At 43.2% G+C, this 26505-nt stretch overlaps 2 protein-coding genes across 5 annotated transcripts in view; one reads left to right on the top strand and one right to left on the bottom strand.

Annotated features, from left to right (window-relative positions):
• Positions 1 to 26505, top strand: part of PLEKHJ1 (pleckstrin homology domain containing J1) — a 94195-nt gene that overhangs the window by 64367 nt on the left and 3323 nt on the right. The gene's annotated exons all lie outside the window — the stretch shown is intronic.
• The window catches only part of DOT1L (DOT1 like histone lysine methyltransferase), a 96079-nt gene that overhangs the window by 44664 nt on the left and 24910 nt on the right, over positions 1 to 26505 (bottom strand). For all 4 annotated transcript variants that reach the window (XM_030540300.1, XM_030540301.1, XM_030540299.1 and 1 more), the window contains exons 4-7: positions 23768 to 23831; positions 21777 to 22005; positions 13057 to 13151; positions 10014 to 10076 (exon numbers count right to left, since the gene is read on the bottom strand). In XM_030540300.1, coding sequence (XP_030396160.1) covers positions 10014 to 10076; positions 13057 to 13151; positions 21777 to 22005; positions 23768 to 23831 — 451 coding nt within the window. The remainder of the gene's footprint in view (positions 1 to 10013; positions 10077 to 13056; positions 13152 to 21776; positions 22006 to 23767; positions 23832 to 26505) is intronic.

Below are 26505 nucleotides of genomic sequence, written 5' to 3' on the forward strand. Positions count from 1 at the left end.
TCAAATATTGCAACACCACAAAAGATTTTATTGACTCACTGGCTTCTCTACTGACTTATCACTGCAGTATCCAAGCTCATCACATACGCTAAATGAATGCGTCTTCTCAAACCCCCTTTGTGTGTGTGTTGGGGGGGAATTATCCCCATTTTACAGATGGGGAACTGAAGCATGAAGATTTAGACCAAAATTTGAAAACATGTCCACTAGTTTAGATTTCCTCAATGGTGGGTGCTCACCTTGACACCCCCAGGACCTGATTTTTCAGAGACGCTAAGCATCTTCAGCAACCATTGACTTCCACTGCAGTCTGCATAGAGCATCTTCACCAAAGGTACTACAGTGTCACAGTTACGCCAATGCAGCGCTTCTAGTGTAGACTTGCCCTAAGTTACCTTGATATTTGAAGTGTTCCCTAAAAATGACTAATTTGTAGTATTCCCTGGAATTACATATGGAATATTGCAAATACTAAAATAGCTGCACTTGGTTAATTAAGGGAAGTATTTCCAATGGGACTGGTTATGACAGATGTCTAGTATACTCAATTCCAGAAACCACCCCACTGTAATATTGTGAAGTTCACAAAAAAACTAAAATTGGACAGTTAGTTCTAGACCCACACAAGCCAAGTACAAATGAACAATTTTCCTGCTTTGAATGGCAAACTTCACGGTCCTAAATCCAAACTGCTAATACTTTACTGTTGCTGCCATAGCCTTTTAGTTATCTTAGCCTGCCTGAGTTGCCATCTGATTTTCTAGAAATTGTAGCCACCTGTATTACATATGGTGTCAGTCTGGGAGCGATTCCTATAAAATTCAAGCCTCCCTGAATACAATGGAATTTTATAATTAAAAAAAAAAAAGTTACTTCTGTTCCCAAATCAACACACTGAACTGATGGACCCTGAACTGCAGTCTGCACACCACAAGCATTGAAACATGGAATCTTTATTCGATTTCATTGTAAACAGAGTTTCACTATACTCAAGATCCCTAGCAGAGTCCACTGGACACTGTTCTACTACTGGCCCATGTAAAATATCAGGTCTATATTTTCTGTGATTTGTTTCAAGTCTAAGTCCAATTCCACCAAAATTTAAGGCCTTCTTATCCCTGAGGAAGACCACCATAGACCTTTGTCTACACTAAGGAGAGTCTCTAAAAAAAACTTCCAGAATTGCTAATACTTGCATAGCTCCTCTTGGTGTTAGTGTTGGGAGCGCTGGATGGGTTGTCGGCATATTTAACATGATTATGTAATTCTGTGCAGTTACCTAAACAATGTGATGTTAGAAACACCAGCAGCTTCTCTATTAGGGTGCCCAATATCACGAATACCAGTGGAGCTGACCCAGTGTTGTCAGAGGTGGGACATTCTTAGAAAATTCCCCAAGTACAGACAGTAGTCCTCTCTACCTGATGTGGAGATGAGACCACAACAATTCCCAACACCAGTAATTCACAATGAATTTTACAGTGGTTGGTATACAGTCTCAGCAACTAAAACAGTGCTGGGATCCCTTCCATTTGTAGAGGGGAGGAGTTTGCAAAATCTTAACAGTAAGCAACAATAAGAGTGTGTAACGGGAAATAAACATCAATCAGACTCCAAGGTAAGAGAATGAACAAGATTCTTACAGCCCTGTATTAAGAACTTTATAAATGAAAGCAGTTGGTCAGAAGACGAACTCCAAATGCAAATGGAGCTACCATTTCTGTCTCTAACCTCTAGGCTAAAATACTCATTGTAAGCACAATGCCTACAAACCCATTGTATAATCATTCAGTGCCGTTAAATAGAAGATTAACTCTGCCTTAAATCCATGCTCTCTTATTGCAGAATAAACATCATTTGAGGGATTGGAATCAGATGGGAAGAGGAGCTAAGCCAAACACTCCTGAACATTTTTAAAAGCTACCAAAATCATGCGACACCAGAGAGGCTGGAAAATACATTATTCAAACACACACTTAAGTACATATATTTTTTAGGGTCTGCCACCACCACCACCTAAAAGGACACTTTCAATTTAATTGTCTGAAAGACTTGCACACTTCAGTCTGAAAGTCTTAAATATTGTTACAGGTAATATCACAAATGACTGACTAAAAGACAGAGGGCAAAACAAGTCTCTGTTTCTGTTTACTTCGTACATTTGACATCAATGTGTGTTGAGTCAGTTTCACGGTTTCCCCATGTCTAGTCAGTTTCTCCTGTTTGTGTGGAGCTTTCCAAGAATAAGCCCAGAGAAAGCACAGACTACAAAGCCAACCATTTAGTTGGAGGACTCAGGGCTGGAAGTAGCATCTGAAACTATGTTTAAATTATTTATTTATTTAAACTGATTACATTTCAAGTCCCTATAAAAACGGCTGTGACCTAACCGTATATGGATTCATCTTACCTGTGCAAACAGGAAAAGAGTGTGTTAACCAAATGAAGGAATTATGTTTTAACCCTGATAAGCCACACACCAGGGCTAAACATGAAAATGTTTTTCCTGTCTATCCAGCCAAGTAGCCGCCATATTATAATTCAAGTGGGCCACACAACCACGTTCAAACAGGGTTATCTTTGTATTGTAAAAGCTAACCCACATTTAGCCAGTGCTTGGGTAAAATCCGCACCAGAAATGGGAAACCGCCATTAAAAAAGATAGTCATTTTGGCCTCCTCTACACTACAAAAACAGCCATGTTTAAATGTGGCTGTGGCCCAACTGTGTTATAAAACAGGGGGTCTCAACCTTTTTCTTTCTGAGGCCCCCCTAGCATGCTATAAAACCTCCACGGCTCGTCTGTGCCACAATAACGGGTTTTCTGCAGATAAAAGCCAGGGCCGGAGTGAGGGGGTAGCAAGCAGGGAAATTGCCTGGGGTCTCATGCCACAGGGGCCCCCGTAAAGCTACACTGCTCAGGCTTCGGCTTCAGCCTCAGGTGGCACTGCTTCAACTTTCTGCCCTGGGCCAGAGTGAGTCTAATGCTGGCCCTGTTTCGTTGCCCCCCTGAAACCTGCTCGCAGCCCCCCAGGAGGCCTCAGATCCCTAGTTGAGAATCACTGTAATAAAGTTTCATATCTCCAGTTAGTGGGTAACTGGTACATTTCTCAATATGGAAGCCAGGAAGGGAACTCTGCACCAGTGATCCACCACCACTTATTTAAAAGCAGTGTGGAAATTATGTGATGTGTGAGAACATTAGAACAGCCATACTGAGTCAGACCAAAGGTTCAGCTAGCCCAGTATCCCGTCTTCTGACAGTGGCCAATGTCAGGTGCCCCAGAGGGAATGAACAGAACAGGTAATCATCAAGTGATCCATCCTGTCACCCATTCCCAGCTTCTGGCAAAAAGGCTAGGGACACCATCCCTGCACACTCTGTCTAATAGCCATTGATGGACCTGTCCTCCATGAACTTATCTAGCTCATTTTTTAAATCCTGTTATAGTCTTGGCCTCCACAACATCCTCTGGCAGAGTTCCACAGGTTGACTGTGTGTTGTGTGAAAAAATACTTCCTTTTGTTTGTTTTAAACATGCTGCCTATTAATTTCATTTGGCGACCCCTAGTTCATGTGTTATGAGAAGGAATAAATAACACTTTGTTATCTACTTTCTGCACACCAGTCACGATTTTATAGACCTCAATCATATCCTCCCTTAGTCGTCATCAAACCATTTATGGGCTTATATCCCTACTGTAGCAGTATCCCTCCAGCCAACAAGGCGGGAGAACCGCCTGCTGCAAAGTTTGATAGTATGAAATGCTTTTTAATTATTATTTTGGGAAGTGAAGAGCACTAACCACCCATCATTCCTCAGGTCATAGTTCCCTAGTAGTGCTACTGACCTTCACCAGCCCCAAGGGAGAACGCAAGTATCCCAAAAGTCACTCTCAAATTGAGATCTCCCAACAGTATCCAAAACAAGTGGCACACATAAGAATCCCCAAGTTTCATTTGGAACAAGAACTGGTAAGGAAATTTGAGCTCTTCCCTGGTAATTAAACAGCTACACAGCCAGCTTCTGATGGGTTATTGCATAGCTTAAATACAGAATGCTGTACGGTCGAGGTCACACAGGAAAACCACAGCCTGTCAGTGTGAGATGGCAAGAGCAGCAGTAGGGATGCACTTAGTCTCTTCCAATCAGTGTACTCACCCCCACAGTGCTCTCTCTCACACATAGAAATTTAATCTCCTTAGTGAATAATGAATGGAAAGGACCATCTGTAATGCAGATATTTTCATCTGATTAGACAATGCAGGGGACCTGCTTTATCTAAACGGATAATTAGCTCACTGAAATCCACTTCAGAGAGCAGCCAGCCCCCATTGTTTCTAAATTTAGAAGCACAGGCAAGTTTTCCCTCCCATTTTCAGACAGATAGGTTGGCTCTTCAGAGACTGCAGGAATATGCTCACAGTAGCTGATGTCTCCAGCTCAAAGCAAACTGGCAGGTCACACCCATAGGAAGCAACAAGAAAAAAACACTACTGCAGGTCTATATTCATTATAACAGATAACAGCTGCTTCTGAAGGCCAAGTCCCCTTTCCCAGAGCTTTGGGCTCCAAAATATAACAGCAGCTAATATTCTTTCCCCAGACCTGCGTTGGAAGGCTCTGTGGTAAAGCTCTGACTGCACAATGCCATAAATACACAAAGTCTCATTCTAACAGTCTCAGGGCAAAGTGCTTGGCTCACAAAAACAGTTAATTCTGCCTGGAAAAGTACACATGGTTATTTTTAAGCCCCTGCTCGTTGCAAAAATAACTAGAGGCAATAATCCAAACCTCTGAAACGTGGCAACATGTCAAAGCCACAGGGGACGTTTGGAGGGCTTTTCAAATACCAAAACATCGAGTTTCCCGCTGAAATAGGGCATTCAAAATATCTAGGACAAAAACACATCCTGCCCACACCCTTACTGCAGAGAACTCACTGTTAGGCAATGGAAGCTTTTAAGCACAGGCAATGACAGTTATGTGTCTACAAAATACATCAGTGCAAGTGATATCAAGGAAGCTTGAGATACTGATTAGTGCTGTACAAAGCTCACTGTTTTTGTTCTGAAGCAAGACTTTTGTGAAAAAGGCAACACATGGCATCCAGGACACACCCAAGCCTACCAGAAAAGCTAGGTGAGGCCTGCAGGCTAAAGAGAGAGGGAGAAAAGACATTGCTGTAGGGACTACATATATTTATGCACCCCAGCTCATTTGTGGGGTTGGGACAGGGTGAATAAATACCTAGGCGAGTGAGATTTCCTACTATGATACAGTCTGCTTGAATGAGAGGGATAAAGCAAGTGCACAACTCCAAGCAGACACCTGACCTATCTTCAGTCTCAGAGAAATTTGGAAAGTTAGACTCAGACATATATTATAATACATAGGGCTGCCACAAGTGCAGGGGACTGGACTAGATGACCTCTCAAGGTCCCTTCCAGTCCTACGATTCTCTGATCTGGATTTCCTGTTCTTCATTCCCAGCCCTCGTACCTCCCACACCAAAGCATTGGGAAGGCTGGAAAAAGAACGCTATGATCCAATCCACTCTTAAAAAGCCAAAGCCAGACAAACAAGGTTTTGCAAAATAAAAGTGAACCCTAGTTTTACCCTCATCTTCAACCAAATTTACACTAATGTTCACACTGGATTTAAAAGTTCATTAAAGCAACTCTGGAGCAGACCACTTGCTGTATGGATGCCCCCAAAACACCACTACATTCCAGCAGGGATCGGGGGACTACAAATGGTTACAGTAGGACTCAACGGAAACTTGTATAACTCCACTGGAGGTGGGGTCAGGAAAGATTACACACTGTATAACATTGACCTACACCCCTGCCATACCTTAAGAGTCTGCATGTTTTCCTTCACTTTACGCCAAGGCTCAGGCCTTGGAAAGAATTTTCCCCTATGGCTAGAGCAAGCTCTTTCTGGCAGAAGGGAAGGGCAGGGGAATTGCTGTGTCATCAGTCCAGACTAAACCAGAAAAAGCTACGCCTTTCACCATACTGAAAATTAGACGTGTGAATTTGGCATCTTCTGTTCCCCCAGCCAGCTTTGCAAGTTTGCACATACAACTCTTCTCCTGATGTACACATATCACTGAATACATCCTTTATTATAAGGGAGATGGTAAGACAACAGGTGAGAGGCCTTTGAGACACAGAACTCATTACAAAGATACTCTGGGAAGAACACTCAGGCACTTTTTTCTAAGTGGCTCCTCAAATGTTATGTCCTATATACCTGGATATTGTTCTGAATTTGGAGCCACGTGGGGATATTTACATTTGGAAACTATGAATTACCATATGTCTGTGTTCACGGCAATACCGTGTTTCCAAGCTTTAATTTGATAACTGAACATGTGCAGAAATTCCCCGAGAAAGACTATGTAATTATCCAGTTCTAATCACCTAAGAAAAACGCTATTTCCTTGGGACAACAGTTACCCTGAAAAAAAGTTTGAAACTAACCTTGCAAACTTTCAAGGAACTAGTTCCAGTTTCATGGAAATAGACACTAGAAAATTGTTCTTTTACAGTTAAAAACAAAGAATTATTAGATAACAAATGGGGTTTAGGTTTGTAGCGGAACACTCTTGTCCGAAAGACTCAAGTGACCCACAGCGGGATACGGTGTCCTAAGCAACAATGTGAAGGTACTAATAGCCACAGATGGTGGGTTTTTTTTTCAAGTGGTACATATTTTCACAGAAAGGGGAGAAAAGAGCAACCTCTCTCCTCCAATTTCTCCAGTTTTCTGCTCTCTCCTGCCCAAAATACCTTTACATTTCAGTGATAACCCATTATTAGCAGCTGTAGCTCAGCAAGTGCCTTGGACTTCAAAATGCCTCGGACTCCAAAATGCCTCAAGATGTTTTACACCAGCTGGAGAACTTTACAATGCAATTATCGATTGAAAAGTGACAATGTTAAAATGGCATCTGCTTACTCAACAGATCTGCCTCTATGTATTCTGACTGTGCAAATTCTGTTTGCTGACTCTTCTCACTAAAACGTATTTTATTCCTTTTTATTCTTGTTAGCACTGGAGACCAAATGCAATGGGAATGCAAAGAGCAACCTAGATATTTTGTTTACTTATTTGTTTAGGTCTGTGAATCAAGAGAATTCTTAACTGAGTTCTGATTTCAGAATCCATTGCTGATGATGATGCTCCATCCAGAAGAGAGAACAATTCAGTTTTCAAATTCCAGGCCACATTTGAGGGACTGGACTAGGGAAGACCTATCACCTGACTTGTAAACTGAGCGCACTGGATATGGAGTCAATGTGAATACCAAGATGTTATTCTGTCAGTCATTTTTCAGAGTACAAACACAGAGCCAGTTGTACCAGAATCAAACTAGGGATACCTAGGTATGGATACCTAGCTGTGAACAAAAAAAATACATGCAGGAAGAACAGCAGGATTTACTGCTGTCTCGTGTCTGTCACAGTTTTGACTTTTGGAGCAAGGCAGAACAATATGCATGAACTTAATACTACTGTCCAAATAATTTATACAAAGCAGCAGCTAGGATCGGAGACTTGTTCCCAAAAATTTCTGCCAATCTTCCCCTCTTCCCCCCGCAACTCTTTAGTCTTCTGAAAATATTTAACTTTATACTTTTTAATCCAGTTGCATGGAATGGAATTTACACAGTTAAAATCTAGCTGGTCACAAACTACTCCAGTTCTTAGTCATATTGATGATGACTGTTACGACGGGGCTCTCGAGAATCCCCTGAAAACATCTAAAGCGCCCCTTCTCTGAGATATTGGGTGATGGTAACCAAGCCATTTTATAAGCAGCAAAAGAGGGCTCTCAACTGCAGCTGCACTGTCTATCACCACTACACTCCATACACTCAGATGAAGCTTTTCAGCCTTGTGCCTTCCAATGCATTCTAGTCATGGTGTAACAGCCTGTATTACTACAGAGGTAATAGATGGAATTACTGTCTTACTGCCAAAGACAAGATGGCTTCTCAGCATGTTGCCATGTGGGAGAACTAAATATAGAAGGATGAGAGACTCATTTCTGTTACCCAATATCCATGCCACAAGCATTATGAAAAGAGTCCATTGCAATCCACCAAGAAGGGCATATCCTTAGCTAAGATATGTTGACTTTGGGGAAAATTGTTCATTATCTGATCCTTGTCAGGGTTAGAGATGCACATACACATACTGCCAACAGATTAGTGATGAAAAAGAGGTGTTAGAAGCCCCCAAAAAAACAAGAGCGAGTAAAAATCTGCCATGTATGATAAGGGGGTGGAAATGAGAAAATTTTCAAACCTAGTTGATCTAATGTTAGAAGCCTAAATCCATATTTAGGCATTTATATAGAAGAGTGGTTTTCAAACTCTCTGTATTGGCCACCCCTTTCACCCAGCAAGCCTCTGAGTGTGATCCTACTTATAAATTAAAAATGAGAGGGAAGTAATCTCATTTAATGGGGGCTCAGAGCTGCCAGCCTCATGAAGCTGGCCACTTGAGACCCCCATGTAACCATCTTGTGACCTCCTGAGGGGTCACAACCCCCCAGTCTGAGAACCCCAATATAGAAGGTGACCTGATTTTTAGTGGGGCCATGAACCCCAGCTCCTTAAAAGTGTTGAAAAAGCAAGACACGTATTTGGGAGCCTAACTTTAGGCACGCAAGTTTGAAAATGTTGGCCTCAGTCCTTACCATTGAAGGAAACGTTATAAAAGCCAAAGATCTGAACAAAAATAAGCAGTATTGTTTCCATTATATAGTGTCAGTTTCTGCCATATGTAATATACAATGTGGCAATACTGGTAGCCTAATGCAATGAATATATATTCAGTTTTTCAGTCTAGGTTCCTTCCCTAGTCTTTAAATTAACGGATCATAAGTGAAATATCTTCAGTAAATATTTCTTTCATATAATGCCAGCTGGGTAGCACCCTGGAAGACTGCCACATGGCCATTTCGTGGGAAGGAAGGCCTGCATAGAGTTTCACAGCAGGAAAGAGTTTGCAGCCTTGACATTAATCCAACTGCAAACTACTCCTACCATGGAATCAGCATACATCTAAAGGAACAGTGCCACACACTATATGTCAGTTTCTGTAAGGGGATATTTTGAGACAGGCAAAATTGTCACCTTAATCCAGCAGATGGCCTACTTCTCAAGAAGAAATAGGAGAGCCCTTACATTACAAGGCTGGTCACTAGTTATTAGAGTATTATGAGTCTTGAGTTCTTTGCAAATGAAAAATTAATGCATCCCTCCTTCATGCCAAACCCTGGCTACCAACAAGAGGCCATTTGATAATATTGGGACATTCAAAGGCAAGTGGACCAGACTGGTCCAATAGCTTAGCCGTAGAGCTCTGTGCAAAAATCACATGACAGACCACAATCTGTTTCCTGGTCAATTGATCCCAGGCTAAGAGTGCTGTAGTGGTAGCTAGCTGAAATCTCAGAGAAGGGAAGATTCCAATGGCAATTCCTCCGAATGATTAGGGAACAACACTGACCCAACTCAACCCTCCTTGACTAGAAGCATGGCAGCTATGGGACCTGAAATTATATATATATATTTTTAAAGAGGAGGTTGGGATAAAGACACAAACAAGCAGGGGTATTCTCAAGGTTCTGAGTGAGCCACTAGAGAAAAGGATTACATGAATTTCTCACAGGTAAATGGCTAATCAGGGAGCAATTTTCTTAATGATGTTTGAATGTGGGGCAGAAAACAGCCTGAGTAATGAGAGTTTATAAGAAAGTCTTCCAAGAATTTCTGCAAGCCTCAATAATATTCGCAATAACACACACCAAATGTCAAGTGAGTCAAGAGGAAGGCTCTGGGAAGATGTATTTTAGAGAGCATCACTCAGCAGCAGCAAGATAAAGGCCAGGAAGCTGCTTCTTGTCTAGGGAAGGGGAGGAGGTGGACCTGTAAATTCTAAACATCAGTAATGATTAGCGGAGCACAAAGATTTTCAGCTGAGTTTCACTCACTGTGTATTCTGCATGTTTTTTCCCATACCATTTCATCCACTTTCTGAACTCTCTGTCCATCGTCTAGAAGAGAGAGGAAAAACAGAACCACCCATTAGGACATCTCGCAATAGCAGTTATGAGATAGTGAGATGAGAAGAGGCAAGTCTGACAATGCTCACAGGCCTGTAAGAGTTCTTTGCCATTAACACGTGAATGGGACTGCTGAAAAATCATATAGACACATACTGAAGGTCTACCCTTCTAGTTCCCATGGGGAAACTCTTTTACTTCACTGGGGCCAAGGAATCAAGGCTGACTTACTCTCTTCTCTCCTCTCCAGGGAAGCCTTAAAGACACTTTGAGTTGACACTGCTCAGTAGTCTGCCAAGGATGTTGCTGCATAATCCCAGAACAAGCAGAAGGCAGTGAATATAGTCCTACTGGAGCCCAGATAGCGAAGGGGGGTACAGACAGGTCTGCTAGGGCGAACGAGAAAGCAGTAGATGACGTGCTTCTTTCAGTTGCTATTGCAGTTGCCTTGCAACACACTGCCAGCAGCTGGGGTGTACTTTGATCTATGACTAAAGAGACTAAGGTCGCATAGGATGGCAGGCACCTATGGTTCAAACTCAACTAGTTGGCAGTGGGTTTCCATTGCCAGACACAGGAGAAAGGAGCTGAAAATCCTTCACATCCAGATAGTCTGGGGCTAATGAGAAGCAGCACCACTATTTGCCTAAAATCTTATCCCTTCCTATAAATTGTGGGCATAGAGGACATGATGTTTCTGCACCGTGGTAGAGAGGGTCAGTTATATCTATTCACCCCATTTAAAACTAAAACTGACATGTACTGGGAATAGTGAGAAAGTAACAATTTATGACCTACTGTAACTGCAAAATTAGGTCCACATATACAGGGCTCAGACTGGGAGGAAATAAATGGTATTCAAGTTTCATCCACCATCCCAAACTCCACTTATAGTCTCAGATCAACTGGAGGTTTCTGATGTTATGTCAGCTGTGAAACATTTTTTGCTGACATTTGTATTCCCATTAGGCTTAAGAGTTAACACACCCAGTTAACAACAAGACAGTTCACACCACTCAGAAATATTGTTTCAATCTCCAGAGTCAAAAGACAGTGAAACATCAGTTCACATTTTGGAAGATTTTCTTCAAAATCACAGACTAGAAACTTAGGGTCCCCCCCATTTAACTGGAAGCTTAAAAACTGTATAAGGTGATGCAGTAACCAGAGAACTGTTACTATGGACAAATTCAACTACAAGATCAATACAATCACTGACACAAAACATCTGTTGAGGAAAAAAGTGAGCCAATCTAAATGCAGCACGAAGCAGATAGGCTATTTAAGAGTAGATTCACACATTCTTAAATTGCAGCAGTTGTCAAATCGATAATCTAACGGACAGCCGTTTATAAGTGCAAGGATAACATGGTATACTTTCAGGGTGGCCAGATATCCCGATTTTACAGGGACAGTCCCGATATTTTGGTATTTTTCTTATATAGGTGCCTATCACCCCCCACACTGTGTCCTGATTTTTTCATACTTGCTATTTGGTCACCCTATATACTTTATTCACCCAGTAAAGTCACAAAATACTTGACAGGGCATTATTAAAAAGGGACACCATCAGGAACAGTACTCCTAACAATTTATATTCTCTTCATGCATTTGCAAAGTTCATGTAATTCTTTATTGCCTGCTTGTCATTTACACTATGGCCCCTTCACATGGCTCTGTATAAATGGTCCATAAAAAACACTCTGGCCCCATATGTATTTTCTCTCACAAGTAAATGGTTTTTAAATAGTGATGACTACTAAATAAAGAGCCAGGAACCTAGCCTTTGTGAGCTGCTCTAAAATAAGCCAGAATGCTCATGCAAAGAGGTGAGGGAGAAAGATTTGGTAAAAGTGTTCCAGCTTGAAATTTCCAAGGGATTACTATGAAGAGTAAGGACAAATTATTTCCTAGGCCCTTCTATGGCACTCATGATAGCATCAGAGACTTTTACCTATACCCTTGAAAAGGAAGCACTAAAGCTTAAGAAGCTAAAGTTTGTGTTTGAAACAGACCAAAGCCCACTAGTTTGAACAAGGAGTTAAAGGCATGGAGCTCCATGCAACCTACTGGAGGACGTACAAAATTCTTATTGCAAGGCTTGACCAACTTTTACTGTTTGCTTGTAACTCATTTGGGTTCCCTGTTTCCCTTGGAGTTTATTAACTTTGCAAGTCCCCATTGACACAGAATTAATGGAAATGTAAAGAAAACTACTTGCCTAAGTACAACAGCCTTATTATGAGATGTTGTCGTAAGTACTTAATTTGGGTACATACTGAGCATTGCTATTAACTGAATACTCCAGTGCAATCGATAGGTCTCTGTTACTCGGCAGCTCCAGCTATATTAACATTTTTAGTATCTAAGCTCAATGGTTTGAGAGTTAGGGCTGCTAAAGGACATTCCTAGCGTGATCCGGATTTCAGCTTTTTAAAAAAAGACTACAAGTTTCCGCTATTCTGTCTCCCAATACTCTGATCTTGCTCAACTCCTTCCCTAGATGCGTTCAACCCTACACAGCATTAGCCTCTGTGAAAGCCCTTTCCAAGTCCCATTCCAGACCCGAGTAGGGTCCTGAAATCCACAGCTTAGGCAGTACGGTGTCTGGGTTAAACCTGCATCTTCCCTTTTGACTTTTGTTCCCTCTATATAAGCTTCCCATCAACACGCAGCTTCACTCCACCTGGTTTTCTCCCAGGCCTGAGCTAATCTCTCTTCAGAGACCAGTTAATGATTTCTGATCACTCGGTGAGCATTGCCAGTGAGCAACAGGAAGCACAAAACCCCCTCATCGTTTGCATCACTGCTGTGCTTCCTGCCCTTACTGACTTAAGGAGCCACAGTGTTTAGGATTCAAACTCAGGATTCCCACTTTGTAATGCATAGCAGTTACCTGCAAGACATAAGATATTGAACCAGCTCTGGAATCAAACACCTACAATCTCATACTCCCTGAGATGTAACTCACCTCAGCATACTTTGCTGGAATATCAGCTTTCTCCACACCATAGTGATGTTTGCAGTTTGTGGCAGCAGCAACCTGAAGCACCACCTGACCCACACCTGCAGGTAAAGAAAAAGACAGTTATAGTAAAAAAGCCCCCCTATACACAGGAAACTGCTTCTAAAACAAAGACCAGGATGTATGCAAGGATTCCTGTGCGACTTTGCATAACATGTGTGTCAATTCCCCATCCAAAAAAGTGTGGATAATGCATCTCTCCCTCTCACCTTTTGTCTTGTCTAGTCAGATTAAGCTTTTCAGGGCAGGGACTGTCTCTTCCTATAAGAATGTACAGTACCTAGCACAATAGCCACTCCCATAATAAAAATAAGGACAAGTGCCGAGTCCTGCACTTAGGATGGAAGAATCCCATGCACTGCTACAGACTAGGGACCGAATGGCTAGGCAGCATTTCTGCAGAAAAAGACCTATGGGTTACAGTGGATATGAGTCAACAGTGTGCCCTTGTTGCCAAGAAAGCTAACGGCATTTTGGGCTACGTAAGTAGGGGTATTGCCAGCAAATCGAGGGACGTGATCATTCCCCTCTATTCGACATTGGTGAGGCCTCATCTGGAGTACTGTGTCCAGTTTTGGGCCCCACACTAGAAGAAGGATGTGGAAAAATTGGAAAGACTCCAGAGGAGGGCAACAAAAATGATTAGGGGGCTGGAGCACATGACTTAAGAGGAGAGGTTGAGGAAACTGGGATTGTTTAACCTGTAGAAGAGAAGAGTGAGGGGGGATTTGATAGCTGCTTTCAACTACCTGAAAGGGGGTTCCAAAGAGGATGGATCTACACTGTTCTCAGTGGTGGCAGATGACAGAACAAGGAGTAATGGTCTCAAGTTGAAGTGGGGGAAGTTTAGGTTGGATATTAGGAAAAACTTTTTCACTAGGAGGGTGGTGAAGCACTGGAATGGGTTCCCTAGGGAGGTGGTGGAATCTCCTTCCTTAGAGGTTTTAAGGTGGGATGATTTAGTTGGGGATTGGTCCTGCTTTGAGCAGGGGGTTGGAGTAGATACCTCCTGAGGTCCCTTCCAACCCTGATATTCTATGATTCTATGAAATAATATAGCACATTGACTGATAACATTTGACAATTTACATTACAAAAAATAGTTCCAACTTCAAAACAGTTACACGTCAATACCGGAGCCTATTTTCCACTAAAAAGACTTATGTCCTACAGGAAGTAAATATGGATATGTTTTGTCTCTGCAGGAAAACCAAAGAGCAGCTAGATAAATTTTGCAGTTTAAATCTCTCAGTATAATGGAAAGAGCTATAACAAAACATTTATACCTCATTTTCCTCATGATGGAAAATGCATACAAAAGTCTCAGCACATTAGGGAAAAAAATGCTAATACACAAGACAGAAGTATTATTTCCTAGTACAATAAAAAAAAGATAATGATCAATACGCAAAGTAATTTCAGAAGCAATTGCTAAACTGCAAGACAAAACATTACTTAAAAATGTATGAACTTCCCATCACTCAGTCTCAATTATGTTTGCGACAGAGACTGCTCCAGCAGTAATTAGCTGCTATTCCCACACCTTGTCTGCAAACATTACATTTCTTTGGCTTGGGGGAGGATGGGGGAGAAAATCACAACTAAATCTCTGCTTGCACACCTGACCCAGATTTTGCCAAGTACATGGTAAATCTTTATAAGCTGTTGCAATCATTCTATATTTCTTACTGCAATTGATTACAACTGCCGATCAAACCATTTCTATATTCATTCTAATACCAAGTTTATCACTGTCTGTACTAGACTAATGTAAAATGCATTGTCTCACTAATGCACTTCTCACAGAATCATAGGGGAGCATAAGGGAAACAGAAATATTCAAGCCATGCAGATAGCACATTTACACAGAAAACACATTGTCGTTTTCCATTTCATCAATTGCCTGCAGGAAGTACCACTAGTAATTGAGGAGGTGGTGCTCTTGCCATTAAATCATCATTGATACCATACCCACTTTGGTATAACAGGGAACCATATGCTGACAGTCCTGTATAATAAATAATTGTATTATGATAGCACCTAGAAGCCCTAATCAGGTTCTGGGCCTCATTTTGCTACGTACTGTATAAATAGGGTAAAATATGAATAAAAAGATGCAACTATTGAGTAACAAAAAGAATGGGGGAGGATGCGAGAAGCAGTAAAAACTATACACATTTACATGGGCCAAATAAATATTAGAAATCATTACTGCCCTTCTCTCTGCAGAGACCACTTGTGATTAAAGATACCACTTTTTTGCAACAGTTGTCCTAATTCCATTTTGCAGAACTATATTCTGCCTTCCTAAAATTCCATTTCAACCAGATATAACATTGTTGGCTTCTAGCCTTAAATGGTTGGACAGAGTTACTGATAAAAAAAATGGTTGCCACAGTTCACCAGCGGTTGTTACACTGTGTGGCAGATGAATGATTCCTATACACAGAGGTGTAGGAAAGGCACTGAAGTTGTTGGCTATTGTGCTACTGCTATAATTGTATTCTACTGTACCATGCACACTATACTGCGTTGACTATAATAATATGGAAATTCAGTTTCAATTCTGCCATCAATGTGCAAACTTTCATTGGCATTAACAAGAGTTAGGTAGGGAGGAGAAATCATAATCCTTTTTTCCTCTTCGGGTGCTTGTACACGTTGATTCCAATCACGTGTGCACGCTGCCTGCACAGTCCTCGGAAAGTTTTCCCTTAGCAGCTCCAGTGGGGGTCAGCTGTGGAGCCCCCTGGAGTGGTGCCTTCATGGTGCTCAATATATAACCCTGCCTACATGGACCCCACTTCAGTTCCTTCTTACCATCCATGCGGTCCATTGGAACGGCATACACTTGCCTTGCAAGTGCTTTCCTTAGTTTTCTTCTTTAGCCTGTAGTTTTAGTCTAGGTTTCAGTTAGTAGTTAGTTTAGTTTAGTGTATATCAGGTTAGGGTGCAGGGTTATCCCTTATCCCTTATCTCCGCTCAACTCCAGGGCATGCCTCGCAGCCAAGGGTTTAAACCTTGCGGGACCTGCGGTAAGCCCATGCCAACGAGCGACCCCCCACAACATGTGCCTGAAGTGTCCTGAGTAAGAGCACCAAATAAACAGGTGAAAGATCTGAAGGTCTTTCAGCCTTAGACGAAGAAAGAGGGATTTCTGTCTGAAACAACTTCTGATGGAGTCCACTCTCTGTCCACAGCCTGTAATGCTGGGATCTCGCACATAATGCGTCAGTGCAGAGCGCCCCAGCCTCGGCACGACATGGTGCCAAGGAAAGACTCTGATTCAAGAGACCCTTGGCACCAGCACTCCCCAGCACAGACAACTAGGTACAGCTCACACAAGCGACAACACAATGGACAGGGGTTCTTCCCCGGTGCCAAAGGCAGGACCAAGTGCAACAGCAGTGCGTCCCATGAAGGAGCACTCAGCGCCCAAGGACCAGGAGTCGGCACCGTCGATTCTGGTTCCCAGGAGGGGACTGTTGAGTCCGGCGCCCAGCAACTCCCCAGACAGACAGTGTCAGATGGAGGAGTTGGAGCCCCACTCCACCCCAGACACTTCTGAAGCTGCCAGGGACCTAATAGCAATGACGGCCCCTCAACCTCTTGCTATCAGGGACAAGCCACTGGTGCCACCGCACCTGGCGCCATCTAGGGGCAAGCCGGCCATGATGCAGTGATCACCTTCCCTGGCACAGTACCGTTCACCTCGGCACCACTCAGATTCACCATTCCCGAGACACTGTTCCCCAGCTAGGGACCCCGTACACGGTTCCGGCCACTAGCGAAGCAGCACCAGTCCCTGGCGAGGGAGCTGTGGCATCGGTCTCCAGCTCAATACCACTCAGCTCCACCAGGGTCATCACGATCTAGACCAGTGTTGTTTGACTCGGCTGGGGCTCATTTTATTCACGCCACATCAAGCCCAGGTCACATCGGCACAGAGTTGCGGCACGGCTTCCACATTGGCAGCTGCAGCCTCAATGGCCCTAGTACACTCCCCAGGCTTTTCTCCAGGGGCACTTGGTTAATAGCCTCAGAGGCCAAAGCACCTCAGCATAAAGATTGTCTGATGACTCGAGGATCAGAATCGATGCCAGCACAGGGCCTGCAGCCTGTCCAGGATGCAGTCAACACAACCAAGACTACAGCCCCGATAGCCGGCCAGCCAGACTACCACTGCCGTGACAATGGTCAGTGCAGAGCCCACAAGCACTAACCAGGAGGACGCAAGAGAACTGGATTGTCAGGGGGATCTAGTACCACCTCTAGCCTCCTCAGACAAGGCAGTTACAGGGACTTTGGCCTCAGGGCCTCTCACGATAGACCACCGCGAACACCAGGACCTCTTGTGCAGAATCACCCACAACATGGGATTGCAGGCAGAGGTGGTTATCGAACCAGAGTACCCCATATCCTCAAGCTGGAGGGTCCCTCCAGGGTAGCTCTGACACTAATTAAAACTATACAGAACAATATCAAAACACTGTGGCAGACACCAGAATCGATCCCGCCTACAGCGAGGGGCATGGAGTGCAAGTACTTTGTCCCAGCCAAGCGATTCGCAAGGACCAACCCCCAAATCCAAGGAGTCTAAAAGGTCTACTCGATGGGGGACCTGCAGCTGAGGATAGCGAACCAACAAGCTATCTTCGGCAGATACAACTTCAACTCGTGGGCCTCCACGTTCAAGTTCAAGTAGCAAATTCCATCAGACTCCAGGGCTGAATTCACAGCCATCGTTGCTGAAGGGAAGGTGGTGGCACAAACCTTTCTTCAAGCCTCCCTTGATGCGGCAGACTCTACTGCCCGCACCCTCTCATCGAGGTTAGCCATGAGAAAGAAGGGGTTCAGGGCTGCAGGCATCTGGGCTGCCACCCAAAGTGCAGCAAACCCTTCAGGACCCCTCTCACGAACAACTCCTTATCCAGGAGATGCAATCACTCCTCACCATAGGGGCAGTGGAGGAGGTTCCTTGGGAGCTAAGGGACAGGGAATTCTACTCCTGTTATTTCCTAATCCACAAGGCAAAGGGGGTCGCAGACCTATTTTAGGTTTGCAAGGACTCAACTAGGTCACGGTGAAGCTGAAGTTCCGCATGGTCTCCCCGAGCACGATCATCCCTTCCCTGGATCCAGGGGATTGGTACGTCACCCTCGACATGAAAGACGTGTACTTTCACATAGCCATTCGGCCTGCGCACAGACTGTTTCTACAGTTTGTGGTCAACCGCAAACATTAGTAGTTCACGGTCCTCCCATTCGGTCAATCAACAGCTCCCTGAGTGTTCACCAAGTGTATGTCAGTCATAGCAGCCTTCCTCCTCAGGAGACAGGTGCTGGTATATCCCTGCCTCGATGACTGGCTACTATGGGGGCGCTCCAGGGAGCAGGTAGAGTCTCAAGTCCGATTAGTCAGATTCACTTTCGAGAGACTGGGACAACTCCTCAATATCACTGACCCAAAGAACAGAATTCATCGAGGTGGCGCTGGACTCAGTGCTGCCAGAGACCCGATTCCAAGCCATAACAAACATTATTCAAAACCTCAGGCGCTACCAGACTACTACAGCAAGGGGATGTCTGAGTTTCCTCGGCCACTTTGCAGCCTGCACTTACGTGGTACAACATGCCAGACTGAGGCTCAGACCCCTCCAAGCATGGCTCGCTTTGGTCTACCGCCCAGAGTAGCCTGTGGACTCAGTGGTCATTGTGCCACAGCAAGTACTCGAATCCCTCCAATGGGGGCTTGACCCTCAGTCAGTGTGCAAGGGAGTCCCCTTCAACAGCCCACAACCCTCTCTATCCTGAGTAATGGACACGTCAGCTCTGGGTTGGGGGGGCTCATCTGGGAGATCTCTGAAAGTAAGGCCTATGGTCGCAGAATCAGTATCAAGGAGCTCAGAGAAGTGCAACTAGCCTGGCAGACCTTCCAGTCCTGACTACATGCTACCCTGGGGGGACCACCTCGCATATGCCTTTCCTCCGGTCCCACACGTACACAAGGTGCTGCTCAAGATCTGCAGAGACAAGGCAGAAATAATTCTGTTGGCCCCAGCATGGCCATGCCAACATTGTACACCACGCTTCTGGAGCTGTCCGTGGATACCCTGATCCTACCACCACTTTGCCCAGATCTTATCACCCAGGACCACAGTCACCTTCATCACCCAGACCTCCATCTCATTGCATGAAAGCTTCATGGTTAAACCCAACGGAGCGCCTGTGCTCAGAACCAGTAAGGCAGGTTCTGCTCGGCAGCAGGAAACCATCCACCGGGGCCACTTATCTAGATAAGTGGAAGAAGTTACTTGCTCGTGTACCTAGCACCACATACCTCCACTTCAGGCTCCTGTACCACTCATCCTCCTGCACCTGAAACAACAGGGCCTAGCAGGGTCATCCATCAGGGAACACCTTGCTGCTATTTTGGCCTTCCATCTGGAAGAACTAGGGCATTCCGTGTTCACCAACCCTATGGTAGGGCGTTTCCTCAAGGGCCTGGAAAGATTATATCCACAGACTCAATGACCTGCAGCTGCATGGGACCTCAATCTGGTCCTCTCCAGATTAATGGGGCCCCCTTTCAAACCATTGGTGACTCACTCTCTTCTGTATTTGTCATAGAAGATGGTATTCCTGGTCACCATCATACCAGCTAAGAGGGTGTCCGAGTTAAATGCACTAACCTCCGACCCACCCTACACAGTCTTCCACAAGGACAAGGTGCAACTCAGGCGTCACCCAGCCTTCCTTCCCAAGGTGGTGTCCCAATTTCATGCTAGCCAAGACATCTTTCTACCAGTCATCTATCCCAAGCCTCATACCAGTGCACAGGAGCAGAGGCTTCACTCATTGTATGTCCAGCATGCACTAGCATTGTACATCGAGCACACTAAGCCTTTCAGGAAATCGAATCAGCTGTTCATGACCGTGGCAGACCGGATGAAAGGGCTTCCAGTGCATTTCTTTCTGCATCATGGACTGCATCCGCACATGCTACAAGCTGACTACAGTCCCAGCCCAGTCTATTATGGCACATTCCACAAGGGCATAAGCCTCATCAGCAACTTTCCTGGCCCAGAGTCCCATTCAGGAGATCTGCAGAGCAATATCCTGGTCATTGGTGCATATGTTTAACCACTCACTATGCTATCACCCAGCATTCCAAAGATTTTGCCGCATCCAGCAGATGGTACTCCAGTCAGGTTGGTTGGGTTATATATATTGAGCACCATGAAGGCACCACTCCAGAGGGCTCCACAGCCGACCCAACGGGAACTGCTAAGTGAAAACTTTCCAACGACTGTGCATACGGTGCGCACACACCTGACTGGAATGGACGTGAACACCACAGCTCGAAGAACAACAGTTATGAGAAGGTGAGTAACCACTTTTTTTCAGTGCACCCACCAACTGAAAATCAGCGCACATAAAAGTGATCACAGAAAGCTCATGCTCCAATGTCTGTTAGTCTATAAGGTGCCACAGGACTCTTTGCTGCTTTCACAGAATTATGGTTGAGGCTACTGCATGCTAAACCATTATTTTCAGATACAAATGAAAGTTCTTATTTCTCATATGCTTGGTCTTGGTCCAATATTAAGGTTTGGGGTTCTATGGTGATAAATACCTGGTTTTGTTTTTGGTGGTGTTAGAGGCCAAGGAAAACACAACATTTTACTCAGAAGCATTAGTCAGATCACACATTCCTCCATCTTGTTAGGCAAACAGCAAGATTGTGTGACTTCAAGATATGATCTCTTATTATGACCTTAGTGAACAAACAACTTCACACAACTGTGGTAAAGCAGTTATTTGAGTACAGCAAAGCACCATGCCTGACTAAACTGCATTTTAGAAGTGTCTCATATTATACTTAACCACACTCAATATAGTTACCAGAGCTGGAGAGAAAGGAGGGGGAAGGATAAATTCTGTCCCCTGTGAGTGGCCTGCTTTAAAACCCTTAACTTGGCATTTCACTTATAGATATAAAATGGAAGTAAGGTTAGTAGTTCTACTGTATTTTCAGTGGGCAGGTTCCCGTTTCCTTTGGTAGGATAAAGGATGATTGTTGAGAAAGCAAGACAGCAAGGTTTTTACTTTTGTTAAAACTGCTAACTGTAGCACAGATGCAGCTATGGAAGAGTGAGCTAGATTCTATATGGCTTCACAATAAAGATTTTATATTTATTGCTGGTGATTGTGTTAGATAGAGCAGGAACCCACTTTATTTTCAGTTAACAGGTGGAGTTTGCAGTTTTGACGCTCAGGGAAAAAAAGGTTGATGCATGAACTGAACAAACTGGACCTAGAAGCCAGAAAGCATAAAATATGGACTCTGTTAATGGCACTTTTACACAGTCATTTCAGATGCCAACCATACTTTAAAATGTATGGTGGCAAAAATGGAGTATTCTTAATTTAAGTTTCCTGAAGAATCAATCCTTTCTTCACATGGGTGAATGACATATTTGGTACCACATCCCACTGGCAATACAGGAATGAAAGCAGTGATCTGTCAGGAATGCACAGTGAGACGCACACAGTCTGTGGGGATAGATTACTTTCCAAATGTAAAGTTACTGACATTTTTTATTCAGCAGAGGAAAAAGCCTGAGCAGAGACAGAAAAGGGAAAACAAAGCAGCTTGTCACTTACCACTGCCCAAATCAACAAACAAGTCATCCTCAGTCATTTTAATCTCATCAATCATTTGGGCCACTAAATCAAAGGAAGTCTCTCCATACACCTCTGGGGAAAAGGGCTCATAGTTGTTGAGTTTCTCTGGGTCAGTCACCGAGTGGTTATATACTTGTTGCAAGATGTGACGGAGGAGCCCATTGGAGGGACGAGTGTTCAGTTTCATGGGCTGGGTGGTTCCTTTCCACTAAGGGTGAGGAGCAGAAAGAGAATTTAAACAAGAAAAATACCTCATGACATACCTACATTTGTGCGGGGGAGGGAGACTGACACAAAGACAATCCACATTCCTCCACTCCTTCTCTTGTATGAGTAAAACTGATCTACAGTTCTTCCATAAGCAGCAGTAAGACATGCTAAAGAACTTCTGCAGCAATGAAGCTTGGGGGGGTTGGTTTGCTTTACTGTCTGTGTCACCTCACACAACAGGTATTTTCAAAGACTGCATACCAGAAACAGGACGGAAAAGGATCTAAGATCTGGCTACATACTTGATGTAACAACTGCATTTCATTGCACCAACAACATAAAGGGGGGGTGGGGTGTTTTCTTGCCATGAAGTGTAACATGGGAGGAATCACACTCAGAGGGAGCAGGAGAGAAAAATCTAAGCTTCTGCTGGCTAATAATCTCACTCCTAAATGGAAGCTATTGATATTTCTGAGCTTCCTCTTGTCTTCCCTCTTTGGATTTTATACATGTCTGTAAGCTTTTTTCTCAGCATCTTTTCCATCTCCTTTTCCTGATAGTCACCTTTTTCCTATCTGATCCTGTTTGAGGGCTCAGGGCAGCTACCTCAGAGGCCAATCACCACCTCTGCTCATTATATCAGCTAGTCTGGGCTCCTATATTCACAGGGCACTGGCAGGACAGAGTGAAACTGACTAGATTCTCACTTCAGTGAGTGACTGTAAATCCTGAAGAATTCCAACTTTTAAGCTATTAACAAAGACAAGATTAAAGTGGCCAGCATCTATGAATCAGGCAAATAATATGTAGATTTGTAGGTGCCAAAGTAGTGCGAAGTCTGGGAGAAGTTCTAACCTACTGACCATATCTTTCTGAGGTTTATTTTGAATGCTCCTATAAAATAAGATTACAGCCCACAACATGTGTTTGATAGGTCAAAGTACTTAATAAGGCCCCTAGACTGTGTTTTTATAGAATAAGATGTAGTATTAAATTGGATGAGGGTTAAGTACAGTGACAGATACTGCTGACAGAACTGGCATCTAAATTCCATAAATTAAGTAAAATTCTTAATATTAGATTAAACTTACTATGTTTCATTACCAGCCTTAAACTTGGGTAAGAAAACCAAAAAAGAGTTACCTATTATTAGAAATTATTAAATTAGATTTCATTCCAGTTCTTCCTTCATAGCGATTGATCCTTTGGAACAGAACAGCTCAGCTCTAAAATATAGCTTTACTGAATAGTAAGGGAATCCTTAATCTATGGATCATCGCAACAGTACACAAGAGAGTTAGTCTGGACTATTAAGGAACTTTTAAGTCTCAATCCCCACACACCAGAGGAAACGTGCATACATTAAATCCTTGTGAAATTTCTGATGAAAAAGATAGGTATGGTGCATGCAAAGGAACCCTTTTTCAAAGGTAACTCAGCTATTTCAAATGTCAAAGCATAAGTGCCAACTGCACATTAGGGACTAAGAGCCTGCAAATCTGTATTTTAGAAAACATAAGCCATTCTTATATAAAGATATAACTTCACTCCAAGGCTAAATCCTCAAGTGCCAAGTTTTGGCCCAGAAAGCAAGGTTTAATAGATGATTTATTAACTGCCGAATGAATGGAAATGCTGTAATAATGGTGCTGGTGTTTAAGCAAACACTCAACTGAGCGCTAAGAAAGTGAATTTGAAACCACTAGCCTGAATAAAGCCAGCTAGATAGGCATCATGGCATAACAAAGGTAAATACATACCAACTGATGAATGCTATCAATGGCGCGGTTGTATTTGTCACAAAGCCTCTGCATGCTTTCAAAGCTGGGAAAGGAAAAAAAGCCAAGTTTGCTAGTCAGTTAACAGTCTAAAGAAGATCTTGAAATGCTCAGCTATGCACATAGAAGCAACACTACCACGGTTGGTAAACACATTTGACCTACATTTTTAAAAGGATCCATACTGTAGCTGTAATTTTTTTTGCAACGATCATTAATTCTTTATGCAATTTTACACTTTTACAAAGTTTCCTTAAATAAGGGACTTTAACAGCTCAATGATTCATTCATGAGAAAGTCTACACATGGTATCCATGTGACAGAAGAAGAGTTCTTTCAAGGAAACTGATTTCAACGTTCAACTTCTGAAGATTGTAATTAATGGCGAAAATTAAGTTATGGAGATAATTTGACGTTATCTTACGTTTTTCCTTTCTGACCTATCAGGAATTCAAGACAGAAATTCCCATGAGCCCTCTTGGCTTCCTCCCACTTCCCTACATGCAAAAAAAGTTTAAGGCATTACACTTCTAATGTGTTCTGCTTTGTTCCTTCCTGTGTCCACCATATCCAGCTATGAAGATAGTCAGACACTCATCCAGAGCTCAGTTCTGTTCTAGCATGCAGTGTGCCATGTAATACAACTTCTTCAAAGAATAAACTTCATCCGCCAGACACCCGCTTTACAAGGGAAGCATAATCCTTGTTCTGTGGGTTAGTTGGGATCACAGTTTAGCCAGGCACCTTAATTGCAGAGGCTGAGAGGATTACACAATCATTTCGGGTCAAGGGGGGAAGGATACCAGCCAGTCCCACTGTCATTACATAACTAGATTCCAGAAAGCAGCAGCAGAAAAGCCAGTCCACAGAGTAACTGGAGTAACATATCCCACAGCTACCCCAAGACAAGAAGGGAGGAGGAAAAAAACAGAGGAGAAAGGAAGGAAGTTAACGTCTCATGAACTTGACTTCACTACCACAACTAGCTAAGACTCCTTATTTGAGAACACTGTTACTTTGCACTCACTTTGAGCTGCCAATTGACAGTTTTTAATTCCATGTTAATAAAAACAGGAAAGACTGAAAAGTATTATTTATGAGTGTATATTTGCGTTTCCATAATGCACTGGTTTTCATTCCCATTCTCTGCATTTGCAGCACTGCAGCTAATCTTCTAAGATAAATTTTTCAAATAATTCTTTTTTTTTTCCCCCAAGGAAAATAAACTTATTAATCTATTACCAGAATGACAGGTTTATGGCTTCTTTGAATAGCTTCTGAGAAATAAGTGAGGTGCGGTTGAGGACAGATGGTTTCCTCTTTTATTCAGTATCATTGCTGACAAAAAGTGAGGCTGCACACCTACACAAACCCCACCAGTACTACAAAATTATTGTATTACAATATCAGCATATAAACCATAGACCTGATGTTAGGAGGTACTGAGCATTCACTACTCCTCATAGACTCATAGACTCTAGGACTGGAAGGGACTTCGAGAGGTCATCGAGTCCAGTCCCCTGCCCTCATGGCAGGACCAAATACTGTCTAGACCATCCCTAATATACATTTATCTAACCTACTCTTAAATATCTCCAGAGATGGAGATTCCACAACTTCCCTAGGCAATCTATTCCAGTGTTTAACTACCCTGACAGTTAGGAACTTTTTCCTAATGTCCAACCTAAATCTCCCTTGCTGCAGTTTAAGCCCATTGCTTCTTGTTCTATCATTGGAGGCTAAGGTGAACAAGTTTTCTCCCTCCTCCTGATGACACCCTTTTAGATACCTGAAAACTGCTATCATGTCCCCTCTCAGTCTTCTTTTTTCCAAACTAAACAAACCCAATTCCTTCAGCCTTCCTTCATAGGTCATGTTCTCAAGACCTTTAATCATTCTCATTGCTCTTCTCTGGACCCTTTCCAGTTTCTCCACATCTTTCTTGAAATGCGGTGCCCAGAACTGGACACAATACTCCAGTTGAGGCCTAACCAGCGCAACTCCTGTATAATTTCCTGGGAGGCTGGAGAGCTGAGTAGGAGGAGACCATATAAAATAAAAGGAATAATATAGCAATAATAATAATATAGGTCCTTTTATATTGCAAAAGCCATCCAGGTGCTCACATAGTTAATGCTGAATTAGGACCTGATTCAGTTTCACCTGTCTCAATCCCACTCAGGAGACATGATCACTTTGTGGACACCAGTGAACTTAGATCTTTAAGAAATTTCATGGATTTTCATAAACCACAACTTGGCTGCAGGCAAGTGTCATCTCTATTTCCATTCTCAGTTAGTGCAGTCAAACTGAGCCAAAAATATAGAATCTCTCAACTGTCACCAAATGAACTTATTACAAACAAAAACATTTCATAGGGTCAGATTCTGTCCCTCCCAATCTCTACCCACAGAGACTGTAACACATCCCTGTCAAGCCAGTCCATGTAGTAGGTGTTTTCACATAGTTCTGTGAATCAGGCACTGCTCCTGCTTCTCCAGAGACAAAGTCTGTAGGAATAGTTTGAGCTGAAACTCTGTTTTTATAGTGTCGCCACTCGTATTTGATTCTGAATAGAAGAGTGGGGAAAGTTAACCTTCCACAAACATGGAGAGAAAAATCAGTGGTGCCATGGGCAGCTCTGTCATAGTGTTTTCCAACAAGAATTCTTAGTTACTACAAAAGCAGAAACTTCAGTGCCATTCAGATTCCTAACGCTG

Source organism: Gopherus evgoodei, chromosome 22 (genome assembly GCF_007399415.2).
Source record: "Gopherus evgoodei ecotype Sinaloan lineage chromosome 22, rGopEvg1_v1.p, whole genome shotgun sequence".
NCBI lineage: Eukaryota > Metazoa > Chordata > Testudines > Testudinidae > Gopherus > Gopherus evgoodei.